Genomic DNA, 14,713 nt, shown 5'->3' with positions numbered 1-14,713 from the left:
TACTTATTGCCATTAAGTGTTGTGTTGACACCTCAAAAGCTTATTACAATTAACCCAGCATACAGATGGTAGTATAACAAATTGTGATGTTCTCTTTCCACCTTAGTGATTTATCAGTAGGATGTTTTCCTGCTTTTTATACATAGTGTATTTTTATTTTGGTTATTTGTTAAAATTCTTCTGATTTTATGTAGAGATGACAGTAGAGCCACCTTACATGTCTCTTCTTAACTTAGCAGTTTTACTAAAGTTATTGGTAATAGTTAACAGTTTCTTTTTTTGTCTTTCAACTTCAGGCAGAAGTGTCCCTGCTGAGTTATGTAATAGTAACTATAGTCATACAAGGTTCTCTTTGAAATACTGTTTCATAGATAGTTTGGGGAGCAATAAGTTAGCTCGCTCAACCATTACTATGTAGGGCTGTTTTTATGATCTAGGCTTTTGCCATCCCTAATGTCAGAGGACAGTCAATAAATTTCTTTGAGGAAAACCTAGAATTGAGAAACCCAATCTTTGGATCTTGCCAGTTGACAGGTTCTTTAGTGAGTGGAGAAGATCTGGAGTTTTACTTTAGGTGGTATCTTTTAGCAGACTGAAACAGCAGAATCAAAGATACTAGGAGAAAATGACCTCACATAAAGCTTTTAGAGAGCCCTTCTCCCTTCCCCTTCATATCATGCTTTTACCACTTCTCTTTTCCATCTTACGTTTATTCAGGAAGAGAAAAAATGACAGAAAGCTTCTGTCTGTCTGAGGCTAAGATCCCAGAGTTGAAATTAAGTTTTAAAAAATGATGGGCAGATTTTACTGCATATGTAGATAGTGTTGTCATTCTATTTAGACCAGTGGTAGGGGTGGAACTGTTAGGCATCTAAAAGTATTACAGTATCTGTATTAAGGAGGTAGAGGTGACATAGTGTTATTATTAAAGGACTAGACTTTGGAGTCAGTCTACTTGGGATTAGAATGTTGGCATTTCCAGTAATTAGCTTCATAATTGTGGAGACATTTTCTGGCCTCTCAGAGCCCAATTTATTCATATGTAATAGGGAATAATGATATTACCTATCTTATGTAGTTAATGTGAAGATTAAATTAGAAAATGTTTTAGCAGTGTGTGGAATATGGTGACTACTCAATAATGATGATAATGTCAGATACTTGTATGATTAAATCTTTTGGGAAGGTTTTATCAACAGGTTTTTGTAATGATTGAAGGGACATATTTTCAATAATTAATGTGTTAATCTTGATTTTTTTTCTTAGAATTCAGTGGAAAAGTAGATTTATCATTTTCAGAGCCCATACAAAATTATTTTGTCATATTTTAGTAATGGGAATATTTGTACAATTTTAGAGTTTATATGGCACAGTTATATATCAGCTTTTTTCTTGGCAACCATGTAAAGGAGAGCAGCGTAGACGTTATTTTGATATTATAGCTCAATAAACCAAGGCTTAGAGTGGCCAGGTAATTTTTCTTGTAGTCGTGTTAGTAGTACTAGAACCCAGGTCTTCCAATTCCTAGTCCAGCAATAGTTACTCTAGATTCTTTAGTGGAAGACTATTTTTATTACCATGTAGTTAGTAGGAATTCTTGCTTACAGACTCCTTTGATGTGATTTTGTTCTTCCTATTGGTTTCTTCCCCCTCTTTATTTTTTGGCTTTTTCTGCTAGAATGTGAGTTGAAAAGACTTTGAAAGGTGATTTAAATCGGCTGCCTTATCTTAGAGATGAAGGAGCAAAAGTCCAAAGAAGTTAATGACATACATAAGATTTTACAAATATTTAATAGTAGCAGCAAGACTAAAATCTAGGTTTCCTGATAGTTTGTCACTATTTTTATGTTAGTCTGTTTTCTGAGAGAATTGGGGAATATAGCCCAGATTCATTTGGTTGTATTAATATTTTGTCTATAACAGTGTAACTTTGAGTTATGATGGAAGCATATGATGGAAGTTTCTTAATTTTTTACTTATAAATAACAGATTTGAAATCTAGGTGTATGTTAAGTGCCACATATCAGTGAATTTATGTAATTATTTGATATATCTGTTTCTCAGCATAGAGGACCTGAACCATGCTACATTCCTGTTTGTACTTCCTATTGTACGTTCATGTGTTTTTGTTTTTTTTTTTGAGCGGGGAGGGGGGGCATGTGGAGTCTCGCTCTGTCACCAGGCTGGAGTGCAGTGGTGCAGTCTTGGCTCACTGCAACCTCCGCCTCCAGGGTTCAAGCGATTCTCCTGCCTCAGCCTCCCGAGTAGCTGGGACTACAGGTGCACACCACCACACCCAGCTAATTTTTGTATTTTTAGTAGAGACAGGGTTTCACCATATTGGCAAGGCTGGTCTCGATCTCTTGACCTCCTGATCGCCCACCTTGGCCTCCCAAAGTGCTGGGATTACAGGTGTGAGCCGCTGCACCTGGCCTTGTACATTCATGTTTGTACTTCCTATTGTAGGAAGGTTTTTATATTCATAATAAATATTGACTAAATTTTTGTATTGAATTTTGGGATGGTACTGCAAGTTGGTATTTTTTATTCACCTTTTAAATATTAAATTTGGTGATTTTTTTCTTACCAAAAAGACTTCATTATTGCCATCTCTAATTATAAGATTAATAGGACTATTGAGATAGAACATATTATCAACTAAAGGTGAAATCATTATATAAATATTTCTAAAATTGTATGGATTTAACTAGTGAAGGAATTGGCTGAAAATTTTTACTCCCATTGGATTTCCTTCATAAATGTTAACATAGAGGAATAGTGTTACCTTTTTCTCTGATTTATTTTTTCTGAGCTATTATATTTTAGTGATTGTTCAGGAAATTTTTACTATGTCCATCAGCATTTTATCAGTTTCACAGAAAATTCTATGGAATAAACAATTTAGTTATGTAGCTGAGACATTCATATAGGTATTTATTACCGTGGATTTCTTTTACTTATCACTGTGTAGATTGCGGATTTAGACTAAGTTCCTCAAGTGGTTGCATAGTTAATTTTGAACTCATAAACTATATAAATAACAACAAAAAAGCAAGAGTAAAATAAGCTTTTGAATAAAAAGTGAAATCATTGCATTAGAGATCTAGGTTTTGAAGTACAAAATATTTTAGGCCTATAAAGAAAAGTCATATTAGGAGAGATTGCTTAGTAAAGATAAACTTTGGAGATCTGAATGAGGGAATGGAATTAATTTGAGCCTTGAAAAGTCTGTTTTTAAGTAAACTTTTTATTGAAATGTGACATATATTATATATAAAAATATTCAAAAATATTTAGTGAATATTTACTATGAATATAAAAACCTTCCTACAATAGCTTACATATATATTATATGTACATAAATACACAAACCACAAGTGTACAGCAGCAGACTGATCATTTTCGTAAAATGAAAATGTTTGTGTACTCAGCACACAGTTTGAAAAATCTTGTTAGCATCCCAGAAGCCCCCTTTGTGACCCTTCTAGTCACTACCTTTGTCACCAGAAGGGTAACCATTATTGTGTTTTCTAGCACCAGAAATCAGTTTATTCTCCTTTGTTTCTAGCTCCTTTTGCCCACATTTTGAGATTCATCCATATTGTTGTATATAGTTGTAGTTTTTTCATTTTTTTTTTTGCTGTATAATATTAAATAGTATATTTTAGGAATATATCACAATGTAGGTGTCCTGTGTACTGATGGTAGACATTTCGTAGGTTGTTTCCAGGCTGGGATTATTGCAGTGTTCTGCTATGAATATTCTTGTATATGTCTTGGGGTTAATGTGTGTGCATTTTTGTTGGTTATAGAGCTGTGGCGATCTTAAAGCAGTCATGTTCTGGGGCAAGGAAAATCAGGAACAGAATTTTTATTTAAGTAATTGATTTGATTTCTTCTTTACACATATCCAAAGTGTGATGTGTGAAGAAGAAAATAAAGCCAGCTTAATAAATTTGTTGAAGGCTTTCAGATGTTCATGGTTGGTAATTATGACTAAAGTAAGATAATTTGTTTTAACATCCACTTTGGCATTATCTTCCATAGCCACCTTATTTGTTCTTTGTTCTGTAGCTGAGGTAGCTTTTTTTCCTCCCTTTCTCTGTGTGTCCTTTTATTCCTTAATTATTTCTTGGAATGTCCTCCCTACCCTTGCCTGTTTGAAACAGAAACCCAACTCATTTTCTTGAGCCTGGTTTGTGGAATTTTCCCTGACCTCCCACTTTCTAGAACCCATTATATCTTTTTATAGTAGTGGTCACATTATTTTTATTGTAATTAATTATGTCCTTTTATTCTTATTCTCTTAGATTGCAATATTCTTATAGTTTTATTTATCTTTTCTTTCTTTGTAGTGGCAAAACTCTGTGGCTTACATATAGGCACTCAAATATATATATATATATATATATGTTGAATTCCAAATGCACTTATATATTTAAAGAAAAATATTTATTTTTATATTTTAGAAGTCATAGAAGCAATACATATTAATTGTGTGATAACCACATTAAAAGTATAACTAATATTTAATACTGGAATTTAGTTTCAGTGGTAGAAGATGGTGGATTAAGCTGGCTAAGGAAGTCTTATCTAAGAATGAAGGAACAAGCTGAGAAACAAAATAGAAACTTTGAGGACATTGTAGCCGAAAGATATGGGGTGAGTATCTGTATTAAGGAGATGCCTCTTATTTTCAGAATTAGGTGAAAAATTAAGTGCCTTTAACTTTGTTTTGTGCCATGAAGAATTGAATTAATATTAAATTTCATGTCTTTATACTACTGAAGTAATTTTCTGCTTTTCATTATTATTAAACATGTATCATATTTTTATTGACATAATGAATGTAAAGCTTAAGTATATAAAAGTTAAATGTGGGCGCGTTTAATGTAAAAATAACCTCATTGTGAGAAAATTTAAACAATGCCGGAAAGTCTGCATGGTACACTTCTGGAAGTAACCACTGTTGAAATTTTTGTATATTCCAGAGTTAGGTGTATTCTAGAGTTTGGGTACTTTACGGAATTTTTTAAAGAAGTGTATGTATACTCTTAAAACAATGAAACTGTGCAACACTATATATTTTAGAACCAATTTCGCCATTGTTCTGGACAATCTTTCTATTGCAGTAATTATTGATATTCTTTTTTTTCTCTTCAATTGCCAGGGGAAAGCAGGTTTAGAAAGTAGTAAGATTTCTGGAATATATTTTTCCAGATATTTTCCCCCAGAGTTTTAAAGTAGACTCGTAGAATATGCCCTGGCTTTTTAAACTTAATAATGTACACATAGTTGGATGCCAGTAAATAGATACATTTTAATGACCTCTTAATTTTTTTAATATACTTATAGGCTTTTCCTTTATTTATTGATTTGTCAGTAGATGAGCATTTATATGCTTTCCCTTTCCCTTGTTAAATAGCACTGTGCTAACTGTCTATGTCCAATGCATTTTGCATATTTTTCTTGTTGGTGAATTACTAAAAGTGAAATTGCCTGTTTAAAGGATATAGACATTTAAAGCAAGGTACATATTGCCAGATTTCTCTACAGAAAGAATGAACAAATCATACTTAAAAATATCTCTTTTATCACATAATTTTCAACAGTAAGATTATTTCTTATAGTGTATGCTGTTGTGATTGGCAAAGTTTTTAAGTTTTGCTTTTTTTTTTATACATTTGTTTACTGGTGAATTGGAATTTTTTTTTTTTTTGAGGTGGAGTTTCGCTCTGTCACCCAGACTGGAGTGCGGTTGCATGATCTTGGCTCACTGCAACCTCTGCCTCCTCGGTTCAAGTGATTCTCCTGCCTCAGCCTCCCAAGTAGCTGGGACTACAGGAGCATGCCACCACGCCTGGCTAATTTTTGTATTTTTAGTTTTTAGTAGAGACAGGGTTTCACCATATTGGTCAGGCTGGTCTTGAACTCCTGACCTCGTGATCTGCCCGCCTTGGCTTCTCACAGTGCTGGGATTACAGGCGTGAGCCACTGTGCCCAGCCGAATTGGAATTTTTTTACATTTATTTTGACCATTTGTATTTTTTAGTGAATTGACTATTGATATTATTTGCCCATTTTTCTTTTGGGATAATGATTTAAGACTTTTTTTTTTTTTTTTTTTTTTTGAGACGGAGTCTCACTCTGTCGCCCAGGCTGGAGTGCAGTGGCGCAGTCTCGGCTCACTGCAAGCTCCACCTCCCGGGTTCATGCCATTCTCCCCCCTCAGCCTCTCCGAGTAGATGGGACTGCAGGCACCCGCCACCACGCCCGGCTAATTTTTTTGTATTTTTAGTAGAGACGGGGTTTCACCATGATCTCGATCTCCTGACCTCGTGATCCGCCCGCCTCGGCCTCCCAAAGTGCTGGGATTACAAGTGTGAGCCACCGTGCCTGGCTGATTTAAGACTTTTTAATAAATCTGTTCAGATTTCTCCCCCTTGGCTTCATGTTTTTTACTTCGTTGATAATTTGCTACGGATAAGTTTTAAATATTTTTACCTATCAAAATCCCTCATATTATTTTTTCATGAATTAGTGCTCTTGGTAGGCCTTCCCCACCCCACAATCGTAAAAATATGCAGCTGTACTTACTTGAGTGCTTGTTCAGTTTTGTTTATGTTTTATCTTTAATTTTTCTGGAATATATATTTGTGTATGGTATGAAATAGGCATCGAACTTTGCATAAGTCTTATATAGTTGTTTACTATATATTGAATGAATTATTTTTTCTCACTAATTTGATATGACACATTTGTTATACATTAAATTTTCTTATATACACGAGTCTGTTCCTTTACTCTCAGATCTGTTTCATTGATTTTTCTATCTTTTCCTGGAATTTGTATCATACTGTTCTAATTATTGTGGTTTTCAGTAAATTACACAGATAGCAAATAATAAACACCTACTATGTGGTAGTCACTATGTGATAAATCTCTTATTAGTCACCAAAAAAATTAGCTTTGATTTCTTATGTGTTTATTTTTCTTAGTAAATTTAGTTTGAGCTCAATAGAAATAAACATTTTTCCAAAATTTGTTATAAATTTAGGACTCTTTTTGGAGTTTTTATTTAAATTTAACTAAATGTATAGATAAATTAAGGACAACTAGTATCTTTATAATATAGAGTCATCCCATCCCAAAACACTATTTATTTATGCTCGTCAGTATTTTTCTCTGGGCAGTTATTATGCATATGCCATTGAGGTTATTTTTATCTTTTTAAATTATAAATTGAATTTTAAAAATGTTTTCTGACTTGGTGTTGGTGCTGGTCGGCCAATTCTTTAAACTTTTATTATCCTAATTTTAAAAATTTTGGGTTATGTGGAAAGGTAGTTATATGCAAATAATTATTTTGCTTTTTTCCTCTCTGTTAATATTTAAACTTTCTTTTCTTCTTGAAATAGTTATAATTTTAGAACTTTGATAACAGGATTGGAAGCTGGTATTGTCTTTTTGTCTTGAAATAATGACTTTTGCATTTAAGATTAAGAGTATCATGTTTAAGTATCCTTATAGTCAAAGTTGAGTAAAAGGTACTTTTTTGTTTTTTTTTAAATTTTTATTTATTTTTTATTTTTTATGTTGTATATGTTTAAGGTATGTATTCCATGACGTTTTGATATGAATGGGGAAATAATTACTAGAGTTAAGCAAACTAGCATATCATTTATCTTACATAGTTATTCTCCTTTTTTTATGGTGGTAAAAGTACCTAAAATCTACTCTCTTAGCAAATTTTCAGTATATAATGTGATATTATTAACTGTAGTCCTCATACTGTACATCGTATCTCCAGGCTTAGTTATCCTGCATAATGGAAACTTCTGACTCTTTGACCTCCATCTTCCCATCCCCTCTCCTTCCAGTAACCACCTTCCTACTTTCTGTTTCTATGTATGATGCATCTTTTCCTTGAAAATTGTTTTAAAGTTTGCAACTACAAGAATAATTATTTAGACTTGACCATTGCATTTGCCATTTGGTTTTTAGCATCTGTTCTTTTTTTCAGAGATCTTTGCCCGAATTCATTGATGGTGTGACTTAATCATCTTGAGTAATTTTTTTCCCTCAGAATTGCTAGTGATATGCCCTCTGATTCCCTGCATTTTTGAAAATGATTTTCTTTGGCCCATACCAAGGAAGGATAATTTGACTGTGAATTGAATTCTCTCTATAGAATTATAGCTTAATTTTGTTTTCAAAATTTAATCTTCATTCTATTATTTACTTATTATTATGGATGAGCAGCTGTAAGTCTGTCTTTCCTTTGTAGATAATTTGTTATTTATCTATCCCTATCCATATACAGGCTCCAACTTATTCACTCCTTCCCTGATCTAGTCCTTGTAAAGGTTTTTTTTTTTTTTTCCTTGAGTTTTGAGATTCAGGTATTAGGGTTTTTTTCTGTGTTTTTCTTCTTTCTCCCCCATCCAAGGCTATTGGATGAGTCCTTCTGAGAAATTGGCTGGGGAAATTTTCTTATATATTTTTAAAATTAATGCTCTGTTCCCATCATCTTTGCTCCATCTTTCTGGAAGTACTAATAAATGCGTATTAGATTTTCTAGAGTCAATTGTTCATGTGTCTTTTTTTCTTACAACTTACATTTATTTACTCCCTTTTCCTAAAATACAGAGAATTCCCAGGTTAATTTAGTTTTCAGCACTCTCTTTTCTTCCTTTTGGTGTATCTGGGCAGCTTTTTGGGACACATAATTTTTTATTTCCAAGTCTTTCTTGTTCTTGAACTATTCTGTGGTTTTTTTTTTTTTTTTTTTTTTTTTTTTTTGTGAGAGTCTGTTTTAGCAATTTAACCTCTTGAATCTCACAACCAGTAGGAATTAAGTATTTTTTGAAAAGTTTGTCTCTACTGTTTTCTGTGTTATACTTTGTGTTAGTGCAGAGTGTTTGGTCTAACTCGCTATCCTTTTGGAATCTTTTTTGTTATTTAATAATTTTTAATTGTTTACACATTTTTAAAAAGTATTCGTTTCAGTGTAGGATGATTGTATGGGTCTTCTTTCATCCCCTTTGTGGGCTTTTCAGTGTGCCACTTGGCAGTGAGTCATACAGTGACATGTGGGGTGCAAGTCACTGAGCCGTTCCTAATTTTAGATATCTTGTTTAATTTTTCTCCTTTGTAGTCAATGGAAATATTTCAGTCAAAATTAGAAGACGCTGAAAAAGCTGCATCTACGAAAGAAGATTATAGACGGGAACGGTGGAGGAAACCCACATATTCAGATAAAACACAAAATTGTCAAGAAAGTAGAAAATCAGACCTAGTAAAATATGGTAACAGTTCAAGAGATAGATATGCTACAACAGATACTGCAAAAAATAGCAATAATGAACAATTTATTGGTGATGAAAAAGATAAGAGACCTGGGTCTTTAGAAACATGTAGAAAAGAATCTAACCCAAGGCAAAATCAAGAGTTTTCTTTTGGCAATTTGAGAGCTAAATTCTTAAGACCCTCTGATGATGAAGAACTGTCATTTCACAGAAAGGGCAGAAAATTTGAACCACCTAGTTCATCTTCAGTATTGGTAGCTCAGGGCTCTTTGCATAGTGGTTTTAGAAAACCCACCGAGTACAGTGAAGAAAGATTAACATCATGGAGTCGCTCTGATGGGAGAGGAGACAAGAAACATTCAAATCAAAAGCCATCAGAAACCAGTACTGATGAATACCAACACGTTCCAGAAGATCCAAGAGAAAAATCACAAGATGAAGGCTTGAGAGAAGACCCTCCAAAAAAAGAACATCTACAGGATACAAAGTCTACATTTGCTGGGTATTTTATCATTTTTTAACCTAATAAGTGAATATTAAGATCCAGAGAGTTCAAAGAACAGAACTGTATTTTTAGAACATCAGTTATTAGCTATGACTATGGTCTCACATTTCTTAAAATCGGTAGAAGAGGTAAGATATGCAGATTTAACATGCAGTATTGTGTTATGGATTGCATTTTATTTCATAGGTTGTTTTTTTTTTTTGAATAGCTGAAAGAATTCAGTAGCTATATTTGTTCAAAATATGTTGCTGCTTTGCAATTTAAAAAACTGAATGAGTTAATGTTTTAAATGTATGTGCTGCAGGAGATATTTTGGTAGATTTTGTTACCAATGCCATTACTTTCTAAGGAAATTATCTTATTGTTGAGTATAATCATAGTCATAAATACTGCATGTCTATAGGAAGTCTAGGAGACAAAAGGAAAACATGCTGCCACAGCCCAAATATAAAGTGACAAATACATGCCAGAGATCTTTCAGAGGGGAGCATTAATTATGGTTGTTATTTTGCACAAAGAAAGAAATAATCCAGTTTCGGCAATTGACAGATTTTAAAGATAATGTTAAAGTTTTAAATGTAAAATATATGTTGCATTTATGTAGGGCTGGGTCAGAAGATGAGGAAACCCAGGTTGAATGGGACTAAACCTAAGAAAATTTGCTTTAGAAATTTGCTGGCCCTGTTGGAGATAGCCAGAAAAAAAAAAAAAGTGTCCAAAGGGTAATAACTTACATGTGAATGATCATTAAAATATGTTTAAAAATAGCACCAACTGAGTGGGACACTGAAGGGAGAGGTTTTAGGAAATAATAGAAACACATGGTTGTAGTAGATAAAAGGACTGTGGTTTGGGGTTGTGGGTCTGATAAATCACTTTTGTTAATGACTCCATCTGAAGCAGTGGATTATAAAACTCAGTGTGTAATTTTCAGTGGGAGGGAGCTGGCAAAATCTGAACTGAGTGATTAAGCCCCAGTCAAATGGACTCTGGTTCATGTCAGGGCTTTCCTCCCAGGAAATGGAAGGAGAAATCCAATTGTATTTACTAAACAAACATGGCAGAGATTAGTGTCTAAGGCTGTGTGCATATGTAATTGTCCAGTCTTCACTCCATAAGGCTCTTATTTCCTGATATCATTAGGATTGGGTTAGCATTTGGATGATCTGTAGGCCTTCTTCTGTGACTGTAGCTAAGCAAAATGTCTGCAAAGTAATACCACACAATTAGTATTCCAACTGGTTGTCTGATTGCTGCATATTTGTGTGTCTTATTTAAGTTGTAAGCTTCTGGTAGATACAGTATAATACAGGCACTCACTAAAAGCTGTGTATGTGTGTGTGTGTATGTATATAATTTTTTGGTTTAAAGACAGCACTCACTAAAAGCTATATATGTGTGTATATATATGTATGTATATATGTAATTTTTCCTTTGAAGACAGTATTCTTTGTTTGCTGTGTTAATTTGGTGGTACAGAGGGTTTGAAGACTTCTATGAATTCTGTGACTAGCTAGAGGGGGAAAGAAAAATCTAGGAATCATCCAAAAAAAGAAAAAAGATTCCTGAGAATGTAGAGTGGTTGTAAAGTAGGAGACCAAGACAGGACCTTGAAGAATGCCTAGTTGTTACAGATAATCTTTGTCTTATAAGTGAATGGTCATGATTGGAAAAATTAGTTGAATTAGTTTTTACTTCTTTGTATGTATTGTTCATATATCTTTACCTTTCTTGCTATTTACACCAGTATTATTTTTTAGAACATGCCATTTGTAATCTTAATAAATGTATATGTATAAAATTTAAACAATATAGACAAGAGTATAAAACAAGAATATAAAGAATAGATGAGTATAAAATGAAAAAGTAAATCTCCCTTTCGTGTCACTTCCAACCCTAATCCCATTTGCCAGGTTAACAGTGTTAGTAGTGTCTTTCCAAATTTTTTAGTGTATTTGAAAATGTATAATATATATTTAACTTAATGTATAAAATTTTATAAAGACATAAAACTTACATATTATATATTTAATATATATAAGTTAAATAGCTCTACAATGCATATATCATTCAAAATCTTTTTTTTTCCAGTAAGTATATCTTAAAGATCTTTTTACTTTAGCCCATATGTACCTACATTTTTTATTTTAAAGGCTCTTTAATACTCCATTGTAAAACTTAGGCATAACCTAATATTTTTCACTGGTTTCCTATTGATGGAATTTTAGGTTGTTTCCAGTTTGTTGCTCTAAGAAACAATTCCGCATTTAATTTTTTGTGTGTATCTTTGCATGCTATTTAAATATAGCTGTAAAATAAATTCCAATGAGTGGAACTGTCAGGTCAAAGAGTACATGCATTTTATTTTTTACGTATTTTGCAGTATTAACCAATTTAGACTTTTATATTGCATTGGAATGACTTTTCTCCTACTTCTTGCTGATAGTATTATCGAACTTTTTAAATCTTTGCCATATGTGTAATTGAGAAACAGACTATTTCTTTGATTATTTCTTTAAATATGAGTGAAGTTTGCCATACTTTTATGTGTTATTTGTATCTTTTTTGTTAACTAGTCATATGTTTTGCCCTCTTTTTGAGTTATTGTTTGTTTGTGAGAGCTCTTTATATTTGTCATGTAATGCAAATGGATTTTTCATCATTTGTAAATTTCCTATCTTTCATTTTTTCATTCATTCTTTCTTTAATGTGTTCAAATTTATTACTCTTTTTCTTTATTCATTTTAGGCCCTGCGATTATGTTAACTAGCAGAAAAACGTCCACTGCCATGCAGTTGAGAACCTTGAGCTTTTTATTATTAGAAATGAAATGTGCTTTTGCATATATTTTTCTTTTGTTAGAAAATATATTGGCTAAGTATTTCCAGGAATTTAAAACTTAGAGTAGTATGTAATGTGAACAAAAATTAATGAGAAGTCCATAATTTTGGTTTTACAAATTTAATATCAGAAACTAACCCATTTTATATAATATTTTAACCTTTGGATGTCATTCTTGGCAGAGTTTGTTACTGTAGCCCAGAAGGGCAAGCGAAGGATGCTAGATTCTGAAGGCTTTGAGTATAGTTGTGAGATCTTTAAACAAGGAAGCAAATACGAGAGCAACTGGTAAATAAGGGGAGATCTGTGAACACTGCCAGCACGAGAATAATAAAATCATATGTGGTTTAACAATGGGGATATATTCTGAGAAATTGTCATTAGGCAAATTCATTATTAGGCGATGTCATTGTGTGGACAGCATAGTGTGTACTTAAGCTTAGTGCATACCTACACTATATGGTACAGCCTATTGCCTCTAGGCTACAAAGTAGAACATGTTACTGTACTGAGCATTGTTGGCAATTGTAACACAATGATAAGTATTTGTGTATCTAAACATAACATAGAAAAGGTACAGTAATAATACAACATTATAATCTTATGCATCACTGTCATGTGGTCTGTCGGGTGAAATGTCGTTATGCTATGCATGACTAATTTCAGGTTTTAAAAATGTTATTGGGCTAGAGCTCTTTTAATTACCTATTTCTCAAAGGTTTTCAGCCTCTGTGTGTGTGCGCGTGTGTGTGTGTGTGTGTGTTTCAAAGAGAGTACATTTTATTGCGAAAATAGGGTTTGCTTTTTAGAAATTAATTATGAAAAGGACTTCTGAAATATATTAGTAATTCTTGAAATTGAGACATGTTTGGGCTTTTTTTCTTTTTGCAGGATAATTGCAGGTGTCATGGTGATGTTTCTTTCAAAGCATTTGCTCATCATTGTAAACACTTGGGGAAAGAAAGGAAGAGCCCATTCCCTGATTTTTGCTGTAGAACAGTGTCTTTGCTGTGGTGTTCACAAAATAAAATAGAATAATATTTTCTTCAGTTACTTTGTGCTCAACAACTTTCATTTAAATGTCTTTACTTGACACCTATTACTGTTACATTGTGTTGAAGTAACTTAATGTTGAAATTACTACTATAAAAGATGTTCAGAATTCTTGTATATTTTTGTCATTTTTCCTCATCTACTAATAAATAATTTAATTCTTGTTAGAAAATACTAAAAAAAATGGTGTAGAGCATTCCATTTCATGACAGTGGAAATCACCTCTTTTAAAGATCTATTGAGATTCTAGTTATCTTCTGGAAACTCTTGGGCTTTCGATGGACTTCAGCCTACCTTCATTGCCCTTCTTTGATTGAATGTCTAAACTTTCATCCTGGGAAGTGAGGGGAAGAGGAAAGTAAAATGACAAAGACGTGCCCTTTGGATGGATAATAACAAACTTCTTTGGCTACTTAATCTGGGATTTTTTTCATTATAAAAGAGGATATAGAAGCCAGATTTGAGTGGACTAAATTATTAAGAGTTACGGAGTGGTAGAGATAGAAAGTGTATTTATACTAGAACGTGTTTATATTTAATGGAAAAGAGTCAGTATCCATTTTAGAAGAAGCAAGACAGGCAGATGATAGATGGGGCAACTGAGCAAGATCCCTGAGGTTAGTATGGGTGAATGTGGGGTCCATTTTACTTATAAAAGTAGAAGGATTAGCTTTGGGTGGAGTAGTTTAAAAAAAAAAAAAAAAGGGAAGTGTGGCTACAGATTGTGGGTCAAGGGAGAAATTTTAGGAATTCTTTCTTAATGACTTAATGCCGGTGTTTTTTTGCCATATGATTCCCAGAATATTGGTGATCCCCTTGATCTGTATATGGAGAGTCAGTTATGGTTGATATTGTTATTATAAAGAAACAACTTTTAGTTCTTCATGAAAAGCTCACATTAGAAACTGAGAATTTGATTAGTACCCTATTTTTAGGTATTTATACTTTTATTTTTGCCCATATCTATTAGTAGGCATCTATTGCCATATTGACATTTGATGTAGTA

At 32.9% G+C, this 14,713-nt stretch overlaps 1 protein-coding gene across 4 annotated transcripts in view; it reads left to right on the top strand.

Moving 5' to 3' along the window:
• The window catches only part of CWF19L2 (CWF19 like cell cycle control factor 2), a 147,894-nt gene that overhangs the window by 21,911 nt on the left and 111,270 nt on the right, over positions 1-14,713 (top strand). For all 4 annotated transcript variants that reach the window (XR_009215545.1, XR_009215546.1, XM_032167290.2 and 1 more), the window contains exons 7-8: positions 4,547-4,662; positions 9,158-9,810. Coding sequence is in view for 2 of the 4 variants with exons in the window: in XM_032167290.2 (XP_032023181.1) it covers positions 4,547-4,662; positions 9,158-9,810 (769 nt within the window). In the remaining 2 variants the exon portion in view is untranslated. The remainder of the gene's footprint in view (positions 1-4,546; positions 4,663-9,157; positions 9,811-14,713) is intronic.

Source organism: Hylobates moloch, unplaced genomic scaffold (genome assembly GCF_009828535.3).
Source record: "Hylobates moloch isolate HMO894 unplaced genomic scaffold, HMol_V3 SCAFFOLD_11, whole genome shotgun sequence".
In the NCBI taxonomy this organism is placed as follows: Eukaryota; Metazoa; Chordata; class Mammalia; order Primates; family Hylobatidae; genus Hylobates; species Hylobates moloch.
Note: the sequence above shows the minus strand (reverse complement) of the source record. Positions and strands in the feature narration are given on the sequence as shown.